Genomic DNA, 19197 nt, shown 5'->3' with positions numbered 1-19197 from the left:
TAGAGTTCAGGGAACAGGGCTTGAGAGAAAAAGAGACTCAGGGTATATCAACAAATAGGTGTTAGATGAAGCATGAATGAAATCACCCAATGAGAACATACAGAAGGAAAAAAGAAGGGACTGGAAGGAACAATTTAGAATAGACAGGCAGAGAAGGAGTAAAGGAGACTGAAAAAGGTGATTTGGGGAGAAGAATTCAGGAAGCTCAAAGATGCATCGAGTCCCAACTGAAAAAAAAAAAAAAAGACTAATGCAGAAGAGTTTCAACATGAGAGCTAATAGTTAACAGTGGCAACTACTTAGGGAGGGCCTGGAGGATGAGGAGAGGCTAATGGTAGAACAACTAGGCCACTGATGAGAGCAGATTCAGCAGAAGACATAAGGAAAAATCAGTGTTAGCACGGCAGGCAGATATAGGATGAGGAAGAAGTCTTTGAAGAAAGATTTGGCTATAAACATTAAAAAAAAAAGGGGGGGGTTGTAGCTTGAGGAGCACAAGGCTCAAGCGAGGATGGCTTTTAGCATCAAGGAGACCTGCAGAATAGAAACAGCAGAGAAGAGTCTAAGAAAAAAGAAAAGCATGGAAAAAAGATCCTGAAGATCAGAGGAATGGGACAGAGATTAGCTAAGGGGGACAGAGATTAGCTAAGGGGAACAGTCTTAGAAAGGGAGGGTTCTCACTTCCTCTGAAACAGGGAGATAAAGACAGAATACAGAGAATGAGGGAGATGCAAGTCAGTTTAAAGCTTTTTGATCTGTAAGTTTTAAGGCAATAAATACCCCGAGAATATTTATTCCAGAGGCTGGGAATAAAGAACCTCATGTAGTAATAGCCTGGGATGGCCCCCACTGGAAACAAGGAAAATGGTTTATCCTGAAGAAGTAAAAGTGACTGGCTGGGCGAGTCTAAAAAGCATATCTCTGGAACAATACTAATCTCAACACACAAGCTGAGATTGAAAATGTTCGCATGTGCCTGCTTTATCACTCAGTTAAGGGTATTTATGTCTTACAGATTCAGGTTCAGATGGTGGCTGTGTGAGAGTCATATCGTTCTTGGTGATGTCAAAATAAATGAATTTACCATAATTAAGAGGGGAAAAACCACCCCAGTGACTGAAGATAAACTTCCACTGGGAATTTCAGGAACCATGGGAAAGGTCCCGAAAAGAAGAGTTAGATAGGGTCTGGAAGGCTGTATCCAAAATCAGAGCACAGCCACAGACTAACAGTGGTCATTTTCTGTAAAGGGCCAGCTGATAGTGTTAGAGACTTTCCTGGCCATAGGGTTTCTGTCACACCAGCTCAACACTGACATCATGGCATGAAAGCAGCCACTGAAAAAACGGAAATGAAAGGTTTTATAGAAGCATAGCTACACTTAATTTATATACACTGAGAGTTGAATTTAATATTCATGGGATGTGAAATATTCTTCATTTTTTTTCCAACCATTAAAAAACATAAAAGCCATTTAATGTCTTACATTTTAGCTCCATAGGCCATACAAGTACAGGCAGAAAACCAGACATGGCCATAGTGTGCCAACACCTGGGCTAACACACATTACCAGTTTTAAAATAGTCACTCAGAAAAATGTGCAGGGCTGTAATTATAGCATCAGGTGTTGAGACACAGCAGTGATGGCCGACAGGATACTTCTTTACTACACTTTTCCACAACGTATTGTAATGAAGAACAAAAGAAGACTGAAAGGACACTTAGGATGCCTGAGTTCCAGCCTTCACCCTGCCACAGATTAGTTTTGAAACTTGGAGCAAATCATAACATCCTAAATGTTGATAACACCTTAAATGTTGCAGTGTTATTTGGAAAAAAGTTATGTTTGTAGGAAGAAATAAAACAGGGTTTTCGTGGGTACAAGATGAAAGCCTACAGCATACATTCATAAACGATAATACTTTTTTTAATGAAAAGGTTACAGCAAATTGTAGCAAAAACATTCTACTTTTTTTTTTTTTTGAGATGGAGTCTTGCTCTGTCGCCCTGGCTGGAGGGCAGTGGCACAATCTTGGCTCACTGCAACCTGCCTCCTAGGTTCAAGCAGTTCTCTTGTCTCAGTTTCCTGAGTAGCTGGGACTACAGGCATGTGCCACCATGCCTGGCTGATTTTTGTATTTTTAGTAGAGATGGGGTTTCACCATATTGGTCAGGCTGGTCTCAAACTCCTGACCTCAGGTGATCCATCCACCTCAGCCTCCCAAAGTGCTGGGATTACAAGTGTGAGCCACTGTGCCCAGTCAACATCCCACATTCTGAAATGTTCTAGAAGCCAGGTAGGAGAAAAGAGTCTCAGAGTTTTCTACTTTTCACTTTTCCTAATTCTAAAGAAGTTTAATCTAGTCCTTTCAAAACAATGGGCACACTTCTTACGCTGTATCTACCTAGACAACTACAGAGACTTAGTCTTTCCTCAGTTGCTACCGACTCAGAAGCAAAACTGAACTGTCTGACCTTCAAAAGCTTGATCAGGGTAGGTCAACAGTTCTCACTTATTTATCTCGACTCTTAAATAATGATGTTCATTACTAGAGTCCTAGAAAATAAGGAAAAAGTAAGCGAGGCAAGGTTAACAGACTTTCAATCCTTCTGCTTGCTTTCTTTATACAACAGGCATGCAAGCCTCAGTTCCAAGCCAAACAGAGGAACGCAACTTCTAGCCCTTTATAAATACCAGTTACCAAATGGCCTAAGATCAGTGAAGGTACATCAGCTTTTTAAGTACTTTTTATCCTCCCTTAAATTGGCAGGAAGTTTCATCCAGACGACAGCGTTCTGAACCAAACACATAAACCACCAGGGCAGGAAAATCTCCATTTCCATAAACAATCCTCTCAGGTATAAACTTCTTAGGTGATATATCTTTACATACTTAGAGCCTATAGAAATTCTTGGCACACAGATGCACTCAAATATTTAGACTATACTTTAACAAAAGAATTCAAAAACCAAGGTGAAGACAGCAATTTACTGGTTCACTCCTACAAACTCTGCCTGCACAGACTGAGACGCAAGCTTTCTGGAAAGGCTGTACGTTCACAGTAGGTAAGCACTGCTGACTCGGCCCCAACCTGAGCAACTCTTCTGGAGTAGTAACATATGGCCTGCAGCTTATCTGATCCAATATTTTTTATTGGGTAAACTTGAGTAGCATTAGTTTCCCCACAGTGCTTGACGACCTGATAAACAAGCATATGGGGTCTAGGAAGTCCTACTACTTTGAAACAGATGTTCACAGTACTCTTTCCCAGACATGCATGAAATACAGAGGAGTCAACTATAATGCACTTGTCAGTGTATATGTATAAGGAGAAGCGTTGAAGAACTACCAAATGTACCTAATTGGTAGCCTTAGGGACTATTCAATCAGAGTAAGTTAGTCATTATACTCAAGTCTCACAGTCTTCAAATTTAGCTAAGAAAAACTTATCAGAAAGTTGGTTTGTAACTTTTCCTGCAGTTCCCATTCATTCAACCGATGACAATGAATGTAGTAACTTAAAAATCATTAACCATCATATATGAGTACCTATGATCCCAGGATATTATAGGTACTCAATCTTCTCATTGTACTTGAAATGTAATATTTTTAAACATTATTTATATACCATCTTTAATAAATACCCAATATGAGAGTTCATTAGTTTATATGTAACTAATATCTAGAGTTAATGAAGAAAGTCACTTTTGATATTAGGATTAAGCTTTAAAATATAGTTTGAAAGTAACAAAGCACTTGTTGTACACAGTTGTACAGGTAAATGTTTCCTAAATATTTGTTGAATGAGAGTTACAAATTCCACCATGTTGCACAAGGAGTACTACTGAATAACATTTATTCCACAGAAACCAGAGTTTTATAATTGTTCCTGATATTAAGTTTAATAGGTCAAATGTTTCTTAGGTTTTAAGAGGAAACATAATCTTAATGGATAAGGCATTCAATCATAATTAAAGGATTAGACTTTATCTGCTTCTCAGACCTTAACCTGCTGTGTGATCGCACATTTAATGCTCTTCCCTCAGAACTATTATTGGATCCTTCTGTGGGACTTCTCTAACCAGGACAACAGTCTCAAAGTAAACATGAAAAATAAAAGTCAGAATGGGGACCTATCTCGACTCTCAACTTGTTTCCACTTAATCACTGGTCAAAACTTAAGACGACAGCTCTAAGCACACACAGATCAAATCCAGTATCATCCAAGCCTGGAGTGACACCTACAACTTCACAAGTCATCCTCAGACCTCCAACCTGCAATTAATAGGGGAGATTTTTTAAAAATTGTAGTAGTACTTATACTTCAAAGACATGTTTAAAAATTCCTTTTTATAGAAGCCATTTTCCCTTTAGATCTGTCTGTCTCCTATCGTTTAAATCAAACTTAAGGACAATAAAAATGGACACAGACTGTGAGAAGAGGGCTTGTGGACAAGTAATAATTTAATCTGAAAAGAACAAGGGAGAAGAGTGACCTAATAATTTGTCAACGATGACATGTCATCAAGCAAATTACAGATGGCTGCTTCCAATTTAGACTACGGCCACCATGCAAGCTGACAACCCTGCTATAGTAACTTCCAGGTTCTACACAGCAATCATAAGGCAAGGTAAGCAGTATGTTATGGAACCTAATTCTGTGAAGAAATAGGCTAAATAATCTCATGTCTGAAAACAGAGGGCCCTCCCTCTGAAAGGACAGATTAAATTTTTACTAAGTGTCCTCACACCTATGACTGGGTAAAGCATGGTGGTGGCAAATCCAAGCCCAGTAGGCTTTTTAGAAAGCACTGTCAGTTATTGAATGGAAGAGTGATAAAAAGAGAATTTGAATAATCCTTTCACCCCAATGTCTCCGAGACTAAAAGACTCTGAGTCTGGGGTAACTATTTGAGTTATGGCTTACCCCAGTGACAGAAAATACCTCTGACCCACTAATCTTGAGAGATGATAAAAAGTAAGTATATGAATTCAGAGTTCCGACCAAGGGAAAACTATCTTTGGTCCTAAAACTAACCCATTCATGATTTTATTACAATGCCTGCACACAAAATAACACTAAAATATACATTAACAGTCTAAAACAGGAGTCTCTTTTCCTTCCCCATCCAGACCCACTTTCCACTGTGTTTTTCAGAATTTGCATACAATTACATAATTAGTATATAACTTTAAATAAACAGACAAACCAATCATTGCCTTGCTGGTATCTCATTTCCCACCACGAAAAATTATTTTGTACATATGCACCTTCACCATATCCATCTCCAGATTTGATAGTTCTATTTTTACACTGTCAAGGTTTATTGGATTTCATCCTGTTTTATAGCTGTGATCGGGATAGCTATAAGGCAATCACTAGATATGACGGGACCAAGATAAAGAAAGTAATTATTTTGCATTAGAACACAACCCCGGTGAAGGACATCACAAACCTGAGAGTCAATCCCTGTGTTATGCCACCTTCATCTTTCTCAGCTTCTCTAGGTCATCTCCGAGGCCACTGTTTCCTAGCTCTCACGCAATCTTTTTTCTTTGTACTTTTCCCACTGGTAAAATGTTAAAATAGAGTGCACAAAGTGGCAAACCTTTTAACCATTTTAAGATAAAATCCAGATTTTGCATAACCAAAAATCTCCCTTTTGCTCCTACATTTACTTACTTTGGTACAGAATTATAGTTTGAAAATAACTTTCTTCCTTCAAACTTTGAAGACAATATTCATTTTTTATATAGCATCCAATATTACTTATAAAATGTCTGAAGTTTGTTAGACTATAGATGAACTCCTTCAAACGGAGGAATAGTATATCTTTAATTCCGGAAAATCTGAAATTCCATAACCAGGAGATCTAGATACATGGCTTTTTTTCATCTATGTTAGTTCATCCTGAGGACCTGTCAAAGAAATTTTCTTCTATTATTTACTGATATTTCCTTTGGTCAGTATGTTCCTGCTTCTAGAACTCCTGTTAAAACATGAGAGGTTCTGGGTCTGTCTTCTTCTGTCCCTCACTTCTCTCATATTTTCCATCCCATTTTGGTAGATTCCTTTGGCTAACTTTCAGAGAAGCAGCTTGGTTCTTAGCCCTGCCCATTCTCCCCTTCAGTACTTCTAAGAAATTAAAACTGTCCAAAAAAAATTTATGATTTAATTGCTTGTTTTCCCAGCAGCTATCCTTTTACTGATCCAACTTCATTTATCTGAAAATACTATACAAATGAAGGACCAGAATGAGCATGCATATGCGTATACATATATACAAGTACAGTGTACATCCAATTACTGCAAATCTGCATTTCAAAAGACTAATATCTTTAAACACACTGTTCCTTAAAATACTACCTTACAACTATGACAGTAGAAAAAAATTAAACTCACAAATTAACAAAAGCTCCAAAACTCAAATATATGAAAGTTGTTTCTATACAGAAGTTTAAAGATCCCATGTATTATAATTGAGAATATTAACAAATCAATACCTTATGTTTCCAAAGTAAATTAAGTGTCATGAGAACTTGGCCACATTTTCATCTACCGCTTCTTACATGTAGTCACACAAGAAATTTGGGTTATTAATGAAAAAGAAGAAAACATTCTCAAGTTTATCTAAGAATCTTCCTTAAAAAATGCTAAAACCTAACCTTACCCATGTTCCAAAGAATTTCTAGAACCACTATTTCACTCTCCACAGTTCACCAGATTTTCAAAAAAAGGCTCTGCCTTCTAAGACAGTTCAGGTAGTATCCCACGATTTACCTGTTAGAGATATGTCACTCCTTTACTAAAAATTATTCAAAGGTTTTTCAACCCTTTTAAGATAAAATCCAGAATTCTTAACTGCCCTGAAGATAATGCACACAGGTCTAGTTTCTAGTTTCATTTAGAGTCATTTCCCTCCATTACTCCCCCACCATGACAGCCTGCACATTCCGCACCTCACACCCCATTGCAGGCCCTTTCCAGTTACTATTGCTAGCCTTCCTCCTCAGTGTCTAAAAGACTCTTTTTCCAGTTATGGTTTATCCCAGTCCTTACTTCCCAGTGTCTAAAAGACTCTTCTTCCAGTTATGGTTTATCCCAGTGACAGAAAAGGCCTGGGACACTCTTCCTCATCCCCTCCTCCCATCAGATGAACGAACAGATGGACACACAAACACACATACCACACACACACACACACACACACGAGTTATTGGCTTAACTCTCACTTACTCTCAGGTCCCAGCTGATGCCTCACATCTTTGGGAAATCATTTTCTGACCATACCCCTGGGTTAGGCTCCCATTTGCATCATTATGCTTCTTTTATGGGACAGGAAGAACAAAGAGCTGCTGTCTGTGTCATCTGTTTTTCACACCAGAATTCATGTTCCCAAGGGCAGGCACTAAGCTCGTCTTGCTTGCCACTGCACCCTGTACTTAGCACTGTGACTGTACCTAATAAGTACTCAACACATTTCATGTACTGTAATCATCTGATCAGGCCCCAGTGTTTCAGAAAAAAGAGTCTAGAAAGTCTTGCTTTAAACCTGACTATTCTGTAGAGGTCCCAAGAAAAGGTGCCAACACCTATCAAAATAAAACTAATTTCACTGCCATACAGTAAAATTTAATCAATCATCACAGTAGTATAAAAGCAGTAGACAACTACTTTAAGAGAATCTCTATTGTTTCATTTTTTCCTTGGTGGAGATAGGTAACAAAATAACATGTCAATAAATTCACCAGAACAACCATTAACATTTATTTTGATAAACACTTTTCGAATCATGGTAGAAATGCAAAATGAAACCAAAGAAAAAAACCACATGGAAACATATGTACAATTGGCAAAGGAAAGAAGGATTATTTAAGGAAATCTGGCAAACACGTATCAGGTTACAGGGTATAATGGACTGAACCTGCAGATTTCACAGAAGCACAATCCCTGATTATCTGTTACTGTACTAAATCATTGCCAATACTGAAGCAAATGCATCAGGGTTATTCTGAACATAAGAGCAAAGCAACATAAAGATGTGATGAAATCCCACAGCTATGACAAGGCATTTTTCATTTTCAGCACACAGGAATAAAAGCATATATCAAGAGACCCTGTCTCTGCAAAAAAAATTCCAGTATGATTCCAGATTGTTTTTCCAGTGGAAAAAGAAAAGCTTACCCAAAATGAACCCTGAAGACTAAGTTTTAATTTTGTGTTCCAAATTTGACAGAGCATCTCAAGACTAGAAATATGAGCTGATGCAGATAACATCTTGGGCAAAGCAAAGAGAGACTGGACAGTTTCCAGAAGACAGACATTTGATAAGCTTAATGTCTCAGTTCAATCTGTGTGGATTTTAACAAATGAAAGGGTCACCTGAACAACTGTGGATTAGTCTACGACTTTCTTTTTCATCAGTTAAATTTGGACATTAACACTCCATTATGACAGCTAAAATAAGATTGGGAACTGGTACCATATGAAGATTAAAAAAAAAAAACTCAATGAATGGGGTGATTTCTATTCACATTTCCTTACCATATAATCCCAGAGGAAATGACAGATGGTCATAGCGAAACATGAGCCAAGGATAGTAATTGTGTAGGTCTCCACTATTTGTGAAAAGTACACCTACTCTGCTCAAATGTGACCTGTCCTGATTCAATAGTTACGGACATTCAAGAACCTTAAGCCAAGATAAGCTTTTATTAACTGGCCCCAAATTAACTAAGCCACATATTGGGTGTTTCAAATTACTTAGATAAGCTTTCAATCATTATTTGGTTATTTAACATCCCAGCCTCATGAATGAATTTACCAAAAACCCTAGATTAGCCTTATTTCAATTTAGGATAGCATATGAGTTAATCCTACCCATGAAAGTTCTATGTGGTTCTGTTATTTTTATTCTAAAGGGGTGGAGGGGGGCAGAAAGATAGGCAAGTTAGAAATGGAACACATACAGATGTAATAAAAAAATAAAAGAACGAAGTAAAGAGACTGTCTTGGATTTTCTATGATTGTTGAATAAAATACACTTACAAAACTTTTCAGTGTAAGATCCCTAACAAATATCTTTATTTGTAGGTAGAGAAAACAGATACTATCCTCTGCCAAAAAACATTTAGTTTTCTATGAAGTATAAGTAGCCAGGCAAAGAGGATTCCCTGTATTTTAGGTTCAATTTCTAAATGAAAAACTGTACATTAGGAATGTTTCTGTATACCTATGTAGCACCTCAAATTTTTGAAGTAATTTTACATTCAATATTTCCAGAAATCTTTCTAAAATAGCCCTGTGAAATCTGCTAAATGTCCCCACTTACTAGGCAAGACCCTGGAAATAGGGGGCATGCTGTCAATCACAGTGGAGCAGGGATGAGGCATAACTATTAAGGTCAAAACTTCCAGCATATTCACTCATTCAACAATTAGCATGCAACACCTACAGTGCGATGGGAGTTATTCCAGAAAGGGTCATAGCAATGAACAAAACAGACTGAAACCCCCAAGCTCAGAACTAACACTTTAATGAACACCACTCTGTTTTGGTTTGAGGGTTTTTTTTGGCCATTTACAACACTGAATGTTCAACGAAAATTGGATTTTTTTTGCCCAACTTAAGAAATTTAAACATACACAAATTACCAAAAAAAAAAAAAAAAAAAAAAAAAAAGCCATTCAGTACTTTAAAAATGCTGAAAAATTTATTAAGCACTGGTAATTCAAAAAACAATTTTAGGTATAGACCTCTATTTCAGATCCTTAATCTACTTGGAAAAAGGTACATACATTAACAACTAAATAAAAAGAAGTTCACAAAACAGGGTGCCCCCAAATGGAAAGCAAACATCATTAGGACCATCTTCAAAAGAGGAAAACCAACCAAGATACTGAGCTTTGTCAAAGACTACATACTCAAATAAGTGGCCAGTGTTTTGGGTGAAAAAAAAGAGATATTATTCTATTCTAGGCTTTATTAGTTAACTTCATACTGACAGACTGCAGATTTAGAGATGCCAGGAGATTTAACTTCCAGCAATGTTATTTCACTTTTAACATTACTTTCTGTAGATTATCCAAAAAAGCCATTTACACTATTCAACTATATTACTGAGAGACCTAATATTTAAGGCATTATCTCATCTAATTTACAAATATCTGTTGCCTTATAATAACACTACAAAATACAAATGTAAAAGAGGCTGAGAAAACTTAAGTAACTTGACTGTGCTGACTACACGATATATAAGACTTTATAAATTGTAAAATTTGAATATTAAAAGATCAGCTTGAAAAAGAGGGTAAGTTTTGCAATTTCTAATAAAAAGTTTCTCAGGGCCAAGCACAGTGGCTTATGCCTATAATCCTGGCACAGGGAGGCCAAGGTGGGCAGATTGCTTGATCCCAAGAGTTCAAAATCAGCCTGGGCAACATGGCAAAACCCTGCCTCTACAAAAAATTAGCCAGGTACAGTAGCACACATTTGCAGTCCCAGCTACGTGGAAAGCTAAAGTGGGAGGATCATCTGAGCCCAGGGAGGTCAAGGCTACAGTGAGCCGTGATTGTGCCACTGCACTCTGGCCTAGGCAACAGAGTGGAACTGTCTCAAAAAAAAAAAAAAAAGAAAAAAGTTTCTTAGAGTCAAGTCAATTAATACTCCCTAAGAGAATTAGAGGTATTAGTTATATATTAGTCATCTGTAGGAATATATTATATACACTAAAAATAATTATCCTCTTGTATCTTTTAAAAAATCCTTAACCAAGTTGCAAAATTGTTGTTGTGAAGACAAATGTTTTTAGCAATATTTTAAAAACAGTGATAATGTAGGTGCTGTCACCCTACAAAATTAAATCTTATAAAACCTCCTTTTCCTCCATTTTCTTCAGAAAAAAACTTCCTACAGAAGGGCAGGAAGCTTGTTCTCATAACTTCAAGACAAAGTTTAACTATGTCCCATATATTCTCTCATAACTTATCAAGTTCTGTTATCTAGATCCAGCTTCAAAAGTTGTCAGATACAGCATGAAAGCTTTTTGAGGACTCTGTGAAATCACAAAGGTAGGCAGCAAGAAGAGAAATAGGCTTGGGTCCTGCAAGGAGTTACAATCCAAATGAGCTCATTAGTAATTGTGCATTTAGAGACAACCTTGGGAGAAATGCAGCCAGATGGACCTACAGAAACCAACCTTGACAAATCCTTACTTAGATGGGTTCCTGGGGACGCTTACTCCACAAACAAGGAGCCTGGGCTAAAGACAGGAAACAAGAAATAAGGAAGAAATGGGTGTAAGACCAGCTCTGACCACCAGAAACATTCTGGCTCCTCACAACTATGCCCTTCTCCACAAGTCCTACAAGGGAATTAATCTTTACTTTTTGAAGAATTTGCTTTTCAAAACATTAAGGTCAAGAAAGAGGAACCAACTTTCAAAAACATTGGCTCAAATATTACATAAGCAGCATCTCATCTGAAGCTTCAGGCTCACATTAAGAAACTTACCTATCAATGAAAGAGTGAAGAGTATGAGAGACAAAAGTATATATAGCGCAGAGAGGAAGAGGGTGAAAAAGAGAAGGCAGTTTTACCCTTTTCTTTACCTCTCATCACTCCTACTCATGGCTGTGAATTTCTTAGTGAAGTGTCTTTAATTTCCATGTATATAGAAGGAGTTGTACAACTCCTAAGGACCTCAATTAATCATCTTGCAACGAAATGTGTAAGATAAATAAAAACCGATTATTTTAAAGTTAATAAGCTTGGGGCCGGGCGCGGTGGCTCACGCCTGTAATCCCAGCACTTTGGGAGGCTGAGGCAGGTGGATCACGAGGTCAAGAGATCGAGACCATCCTGGTCAACATGGTGAAACCCCGTCTCTACTAAAAATACAAAAAATTAGCTGGGCATGGTGGCGCGTGCCTGTAATCCCAGCTACTCGGGAGGCTGAGGCAGGAGAATTGCCTGAACCCAGGAGGCGGAGGTTGCAGTGAGCCGAGATCGTGCCATTGCACTCCAGCCTGGGTAACAAGAGCGAAACTCCGTCTCAAAAAAAAAAAAAAAAAGTTAATAAACTTATGAATGGGAAAGCCATACTACAAGCTGATACTTCAACTGATGCTAGCCCATGCCCTGAATATAAGAGGTGGCTAATAAGGAAAATGTTGCAGGGACCTCAACCCATCTTCGAATATTCAAAACCAAAACTGGAACAGTAGTAATAGTGACATTAGGTTCAAAAAAAAAATGAGACATTCATTTACTTTAGCCACAACAACTATTTTGTGTCAGGTACCCTTCTAGGAGTTAGGGAACTGATGTTCAATAAAACAAAGTCCATTCCCTTGGGCAACTTATATTCAAATGAAAGGAAACAACCCTAGTCTCAAAGAAAACACTCCATAATATCTGTTACTCAAAAATGCTGACTGCCCAAGGTAGAAATTAAGTCTAAACAAAAAGAAAAATGCTTTGAGAGTTATTGAAACTTCAAAAATATGGAAAGCTTGCATTATACCAATTAAATATTTATACTATGTTATGAATAAAGTTTGGGTCAAAACCATAATTTTTGATATCTGTCAATTAACCATCATTGACAAAGGACTCCCTTAATTGGAAGCCAGTAAGTATTCTTCAACATGGGGGATTAACCACGAATTCCTCCCTATTCCCTTATAAAACCACACTACAGTAAGAGTTCAACTCAAACTGTTATAAGCCCATAGGAAGACTGAACGGGAGAGGAGACAATATCAGACCAGGGATGGTCACAACATCTTAGAAATGAAAAGCAGAGGCTGGGCACAGTGGCTGATGCCTGTAATCCCAGCATTTTGAGAGGCCGAGCCAGGCAGATCACAAGGTCAGAAGATCAAGATCATCCTGGCCAACATGGTGAAACCCCATTTCTACTAAAACTACAAAAATTAGCTGGGTGTGGTAGCTCACGCCTGTAGTCCCAGCTACTCAGGAGGTTGAGGCAGGAGCATCGCTTGAACCAGGGAGTCAGAGGTTGCAGTAAGCCAAGAACACACCACTGCACACCATCCTGGCAATAGAGTAGGACCCCATCTCAAAAAAGAAAAAGAAAAGCAGAAACAGACTTGGGTTTTGACATCCTCTGCTGTATGGCCTTACAGCAAAAAGAACTTGGCAAGGTTCTGGAATTGTAGGTACAGAGTACCACCGTGGGTAGGGAGTTCTGTGGTGAAGTGAAAAAAACTGGATGGATGACTAAAAATCTGTAGGAAAACACTTAAACCCTCCAGCTCCCCACCCTGCCTGCTCAGGCAACTGCTCCACTCCTATTTTTATCAAAGACAGGCTTCATTACCTGAATAAAATGAAACAGAGAGCCACTAGATTTAAGGATACAAACACAAATAAAAGTACCTTACAGATCAGGAGGACTAGGTGAAAATCTGAATACCAGAAGATTAGCTCAATGAGGGCAGAGACTTAACACCTGTGCTGTTCACTGATGCATCTCAACAACCTGCAGTGGTACCTGGTACATAGAAGTCATGCAATATGCAGCAGAAGAGCTTAGAAGATGTGGGGTTTTTTTTTTTTTTTTTTTTTTGAGACGGAGTTTTCGCTCTTGATACCCAGGCTGGAGCGCAATGGCGCGATCTCGGCTCACCGCAATCTCCGCCTCCTGGGTTCAGGCAATTCTCCTGCCTCAGCCTCCTAAGTAGCTGGGATTACAGGCACGCGCCACCGTGCCCAGCTAATTTTTTGTATTAGTAGAGACGGGGTTTCACCATGTTGACCAAGATGGTCTCGATCTCTTGACCTCGTGATCCACCCGCCTCGGCCTCCCAAAGTGCTGGGATTACAGGCTTGAGCCACCGTGCCCGGCCCGATGTGGGGTTTTTTAATCTCCAAGAAAGTAGAACAACAACAACAAAATCAAGAATAGAAAGCAAGAGAGAAAAATACAAAAAATATAAAATTTGAACATCAATCTAGGAGATTCTGACCCACAGGAGTATCTAGAAAGAATGAAGAGAGAAAACAAGGGTGAAGGAGCATGAATACAAAGAAATAACACAAGAAATTTTGCAGAACTAAAGTTTCTAGCACACAAAATGAATGAAATTTCAGAATACCAAGAATAAAAGACAATATTCTAATTACTTTAGGTAGAAAGGTCACAAATAAGAATCAGAGTTGCTGTTGAAGTCCAGCACTGCTCTCATTTCTGATTCTTATTTGTTAAGTCTCTGCCCTCATGGGGAAACCGTCCCCAAGATCCAGTCACCACCCACCAGGTGCCTCCATCTACATGTGAGGATTACAACTGGAGCCAAGATTTGGATGGGGAAACTGAGTCAAACCGTATCAGCTTTCTTAGAGTCACTCGGTAAATGTGAACAGAATGAATACTAGAGCCCCCAACTCTGAGATGGCTGCTCTATTAGATGAGTATCTATCACCAAAGTTTTAACCCTAACATGCCTTTGTCCCTACATTGCTCTTCAGCTTTCTATTATTCAGTCACCTGTTTCATTTTAGTTAAAATGTTAATAAAATACATTCTTTCATCCCATCTTCCAAGTATTTAAAACAGATTTCTATTGACATTTACTTATGATCATGCCAATACAGCAGCACAGTATACTGGTTAAGGATGGAGTCTCTCGTGTCAGGGAGACTCTGGCTCTGACTCTCTCCCTGAGTATCATTCTGCCTTGTAACCCTGGGAACTTCTCTAATCTTCATGTTTCTCACCTGTAAAGGTGAGTGCAGTTAGACTGAATAAGATGAAGGATGTCAAGAATGTAAAGTTAATGAATGTCACAGAATTAAGAGCTCTGGAAACATTATCGATTATACTTTGTCTTATGTCCAAATATGTTATAACCATTCATTATCCTCGAAGAGCTTCATAGGCAGCGTTCTCAAATATCAGTGTGCATGAGAATCACACTGGTGAACTTGTCAATGCAGATTCCCCTGATCCTACCCCCAGTCTGATTCTTTAATCTGGAGGAGGCGGGAATCTGTATTTTCAAGCTCATGTATGATTTGGATGCAGGTGGTCCATGGAACAGAAACAGTGTTCCTAGATGATGAAATAGATGCCCAGAGGTTAAAAGACAAGCCAAAAGCCTACATAATTACAGCTTCAAGTAGTTCACTGCATCAAATAGCAAGGAACTGAGTACTACTCATTCGTTTTTGCTGTTTTTCCAACTGCCCTTTTTAAAATTTAAACTTCTGTTAGGTTCCATAAGTTAATTAATGTTAGACAATATGAAGATTATTTCTTACTTTATAAAGGTTAGCACTTCCAGTTATACATCCAACTAAATGTTGAAGGCACACAATAGGTCAGTACTCAGATCCTTATGGAACCCTGTTTTCTGCCTTAGAAGCCAGCCATATAACCTTGTTACCAACCCCAGAGAACTGAAGACCGACCATTTTATTGACTGGTATATTTGCAAACAGAAAAAAAAGGAAATAAAATGTGTGTTCCTACATTGCAATATAAACTAAAGCAAACTAAAAATATGGCTAAAAACAAGCACAAAACTAAACACGTCCTATATTGAGAAAGCTTGATGTGTAATACATGTGAAGCAAATTGCACGCAACAGCTGCACCTTAGGATAAGGATTTTCAATTGAAATGTTTATTCCAAAACCAGCAACGAAAGCAGAACTGAGAGTGACGAAAGTTGGAGAATGTAAATGCACACATTCACAATTACCTTGCTCCAGTCTAAAGCACAGGGACCGTCTCGCTGCTTCCATCTCAGGAGTTGGGTTATCTAGGACATGTCTACACCACTGCAGAGGAGTCAGGGATTTCTCTGATGAGGTGAACATCTTTGAAGAGCCAACGTATAACCTTAAAAAAAGAAATCTACGTTATAGGTATGATATAGGTATACAGAGAGTACCTCTCTCCGGGGAAAACAACATGTATTTAACAATTGCTTCAAGGTATCAGAAATAGTTTTTAAAGGCAAATATCCCCAAATAGAATATGACACTTCCTGTAGCCTGGTGAGAAGAACTTCCAAAAAAAAGTCTAACAATTTTCCCCATAAACTGTGTGTTTCAGCATCAGAGATCAAGGGCTTTTTTTGAGTAAACTAGCCCTAAAAAGGCACCATCATGATCTTACTATCTCTATAGACATGTCAAGAAATGAACATTTTCACCTTTCTCTTTGGCAACAGACTCTTTTGTGAACTTGGCTAATGAAGGTAAATATGATGTGGCAAACAAGGCAAATCTTATGTGTATTTTAAAAAACTAAGTCTAAACATCCAGAAAAGCCAGTCAGTTGATTCTCTGAACCCCTACATAATCATGTATTTCTTCTGTCTCAAATCTATACTAACCTTGGTATGTGCCTCTTTTTCACTAAAGCCAAACAAAGAGCTTTAAAAGTTATGTTTTAGCACCTATACCATTACACAGTAATGAGTAGTATTCAAAATAACTGCCCCCCCACAGGAACTGCAAGCTATAAAAAAAGTTTCTCTCATTAATATACCATGTTAAGGTCGACTTTAGAATATTTTCAGTGATGGGGTTATACAAAAAGGTTTATCTTGAGGAATAAGCAACAGTTAACTAAAAAGAGGGGGAGGGTGAATTACCTCCCCGAAACTGCTGGCTCTAATACATGACACCGCACTATTATAAGCTTACATTAATTACAAATCTAAAGTAATCTTCCTTCTAACAAAGCTTCCACAATTCCAATGAGCACACATTCTTGAAATAACATACTTCATTATTCACCCTTTTACTGTTCTAGACAAAACATTCATCTATTAATTTATCAATTATCCAAGATGGTTGAGGAATGTACCATTCTTTGATAAATTATTCTTATAGATTAGGGGTTGGCAAACGTTTTTTGTAAAGGGCCAGTAAGTAAATATTTCAGGTGTTGTAAGCCACCTGATCTCTGTCACAACTACTAACCCTGCCATTCCAGTCCAAAAGCATCCTAGATAATATGTAAATGGATAAACATAAATGGATAAACACGGCTGTGTTCCTATAAAACTGATTCATAGACACTGAAAGTTGAATTTCCCATAGTTTTCACATTCTGTTTTTTCATCATTTAAATATGTAAAAACCTATCTTACCCACCCAAAATATGCAACAGCTGTGATTTGCCCTTGGGACAGTATGCTCACTCCTGTTACAGATGGAGACTCAAACATAGATCTTATTTGATTTAATAGTAAGTCCTATATACTTTTTTTTCTTAGAGTGTGTTGCACAGTTGTGACTCCATCAAGAGTATATTAGTTAAAAATTCATATTCTTGAGCCCCACACCTCAGTCCTACTATGGCAAGATTATCACCTACCTATGTAGGTAATAATCCCCTCCACTTCCTTGCTAACATACCCCTAAACTGTCTGATACGGGGTACTTCCTCCTACTCACAAGTACAGGTTAGTTTAGGCCAATTATTCTCAACGTCTCATGCCTCAAAATTACTTAAACATCTTGTTAAGACAAATTGCTAGACCACATCCCTTAAGTTTGATGCACAGGGTCAAAGAATCTGGAGTTCTAAGAAGTTTCCAGGGGATGCTAATATTACTGATCTGGAGACGACACCTTGAGAGGCACTGAGCTAAGCCAATCATGGTATTTCCACTGTTTCCCTTTGCCTCTGACTGGTTTATGCCCAAGCCCCAGATACAATCCTAGCCAATAGAAACTGAGGGAAAATCATACGATGGGCTTGTAGACAAGTTTTTTCTCATATTTAAAGGGAGGGCGGAGTGTCACAAAACTAACAGGAAATACACCTTAAATATGGGCATACAAATAAGTTAAAAGTAAAAGGCCAGAAATTTTAAAATAAATAAATAACTACCCACAAAGAAAAACCTGGGCCCAGAAGACTTTACTGCTAAAGTCTACCAAATATTTAAAGAAAACATCAGTTCTTTACAAACTCTTCCAAAAAAACAGAAGAGGAGGGAATACATCCTAACACATCTTATTAGGGCAGTGTTATCGTGATACCAAAATAAGACATTGCAAGTTAAGAAAGTAACGATCAATATCACACGTGAACACAGATGTAAAAAGTCTACGTATTTCAGTAAATTGAGTCTAACTTAACCATTAACATACTTCGCCATTAACAAGTGGGGTTTATCCCAGAAATAAAAAGCTGGTCTAAACTCAAACATCAATATAACTTACCAGATTAATTAAAATGAAAAAGTATATGATAATCTCAATAGAAAAAAAAAGGATTTGATGTCCACTCCTGATAAAAATTCTCATCAAATCAGAAACAGAAAGAAACATCCTCAACCTATTGAAGGCATCTCCAAAAACAGCATAGCTCACGGTAAAAGGCTGAATGCTTTGCCTGTGATATCAGGAAACAGACACAGACATTGGTTCTTAACACTTCTGTTTAACACTCTGCTGAAGATTCTAGCCAATGCAATCAGGCAAAAAATTTAAAACATTTACATTGGAAAGAAAGAAGCAAATCTGTCTTTATTCACAGATGACATAACCATCTATGTAGAAAAAATCTGAAGAATCTACAAAAATTATAATAGAATAAATGAGTTTAGTAGCAAGATTATAGGATACCAGATTGATGTAGGAAAGTCAATTGTATACTTGTATATGTTAACAAACCATTTCATATTTTTAAAATTTCACTTTCCATTTACAATAGCATTTAAAAATACCGTAAGATGCTTAAGGATAAATCTGACAAAAGATGTGCAGAACCTGAACACTGACTACAAAACATGCTGAGAATTAAAGAGGACATAACTGGAGAGATAAGCCATTTTTGTGAGTTAGAAAATAAATATTAAGATGAAAATTCTCCTTAAATTGGTCCACATAATTTGCAAAATGCCAATCGAAATTCCAGCAGACTATTTTGTAGAAATGTAGAAGATGATCTAAAATTCATATGGAAATGCAAAGATCTTAAAATAGCCAAACAAATGTTAAAAAAGAAATTGGAGAGCTATTCCACTGATTGAAGCTCATGACAGTAATGAAGACAGTTTAGTGTAGCATAAACAGATTAGTGGAAAAAATAGCCCAGAAATAAAACCACACATATATGGAATATGATTTTTAGTAAAATATAATTTAAAGGATAGTCTTTTAAATAAATGGTGCCAGAACAAAATGGTTATCTATATGCAAAAAAA

The 19197-nt window shown here is 37.6% G+C and overlaps 1 protein-coding gene across 2 annotated transcripts in view; it reads right to left on the bottom strand.

Annotated features, from left to right (window-relative positions):
• SLAIN1 (SLAIN motif family member 1) overlaps positions 1-19197 on the bottom strand; it is a 63848-nt gene that overhangs the window by 28538 nt on the left and 16113 nt on the right. For both annotated transcript variants that reach the window (XM_064369102.1, XM_021675695.2), the window contains exon 2: positions 15730-15869. In XM_064369102.1, the coding sequence (XP_064225172.1) occupies positions 15730-15869 (140 nt within the window). The remainder of the gene's footprint in view (positions 1-15729; positions 15870-19197) is intronic.

Source organism: Aotus nancymaae, unplaced genomic scaffold (genome assembly GCF_030222135.1).
Source record: "Aotus nancymaae isolate 86718 unplaced genomic scaffold, 86718_ANA_hifiasm-v0.15.2.pri h1tg000088l, whole genome shotgun sequence".
NCBI lineage: Eukaryota > Metazoa > Chordata > Mammalia > Primates > Aotidae > Aotus > Aotus nancymaae.
Note: the sequence above shows the minus strand (reverse complement) of the source record. Positions and strands in the feature narration are given on the sequence as shown.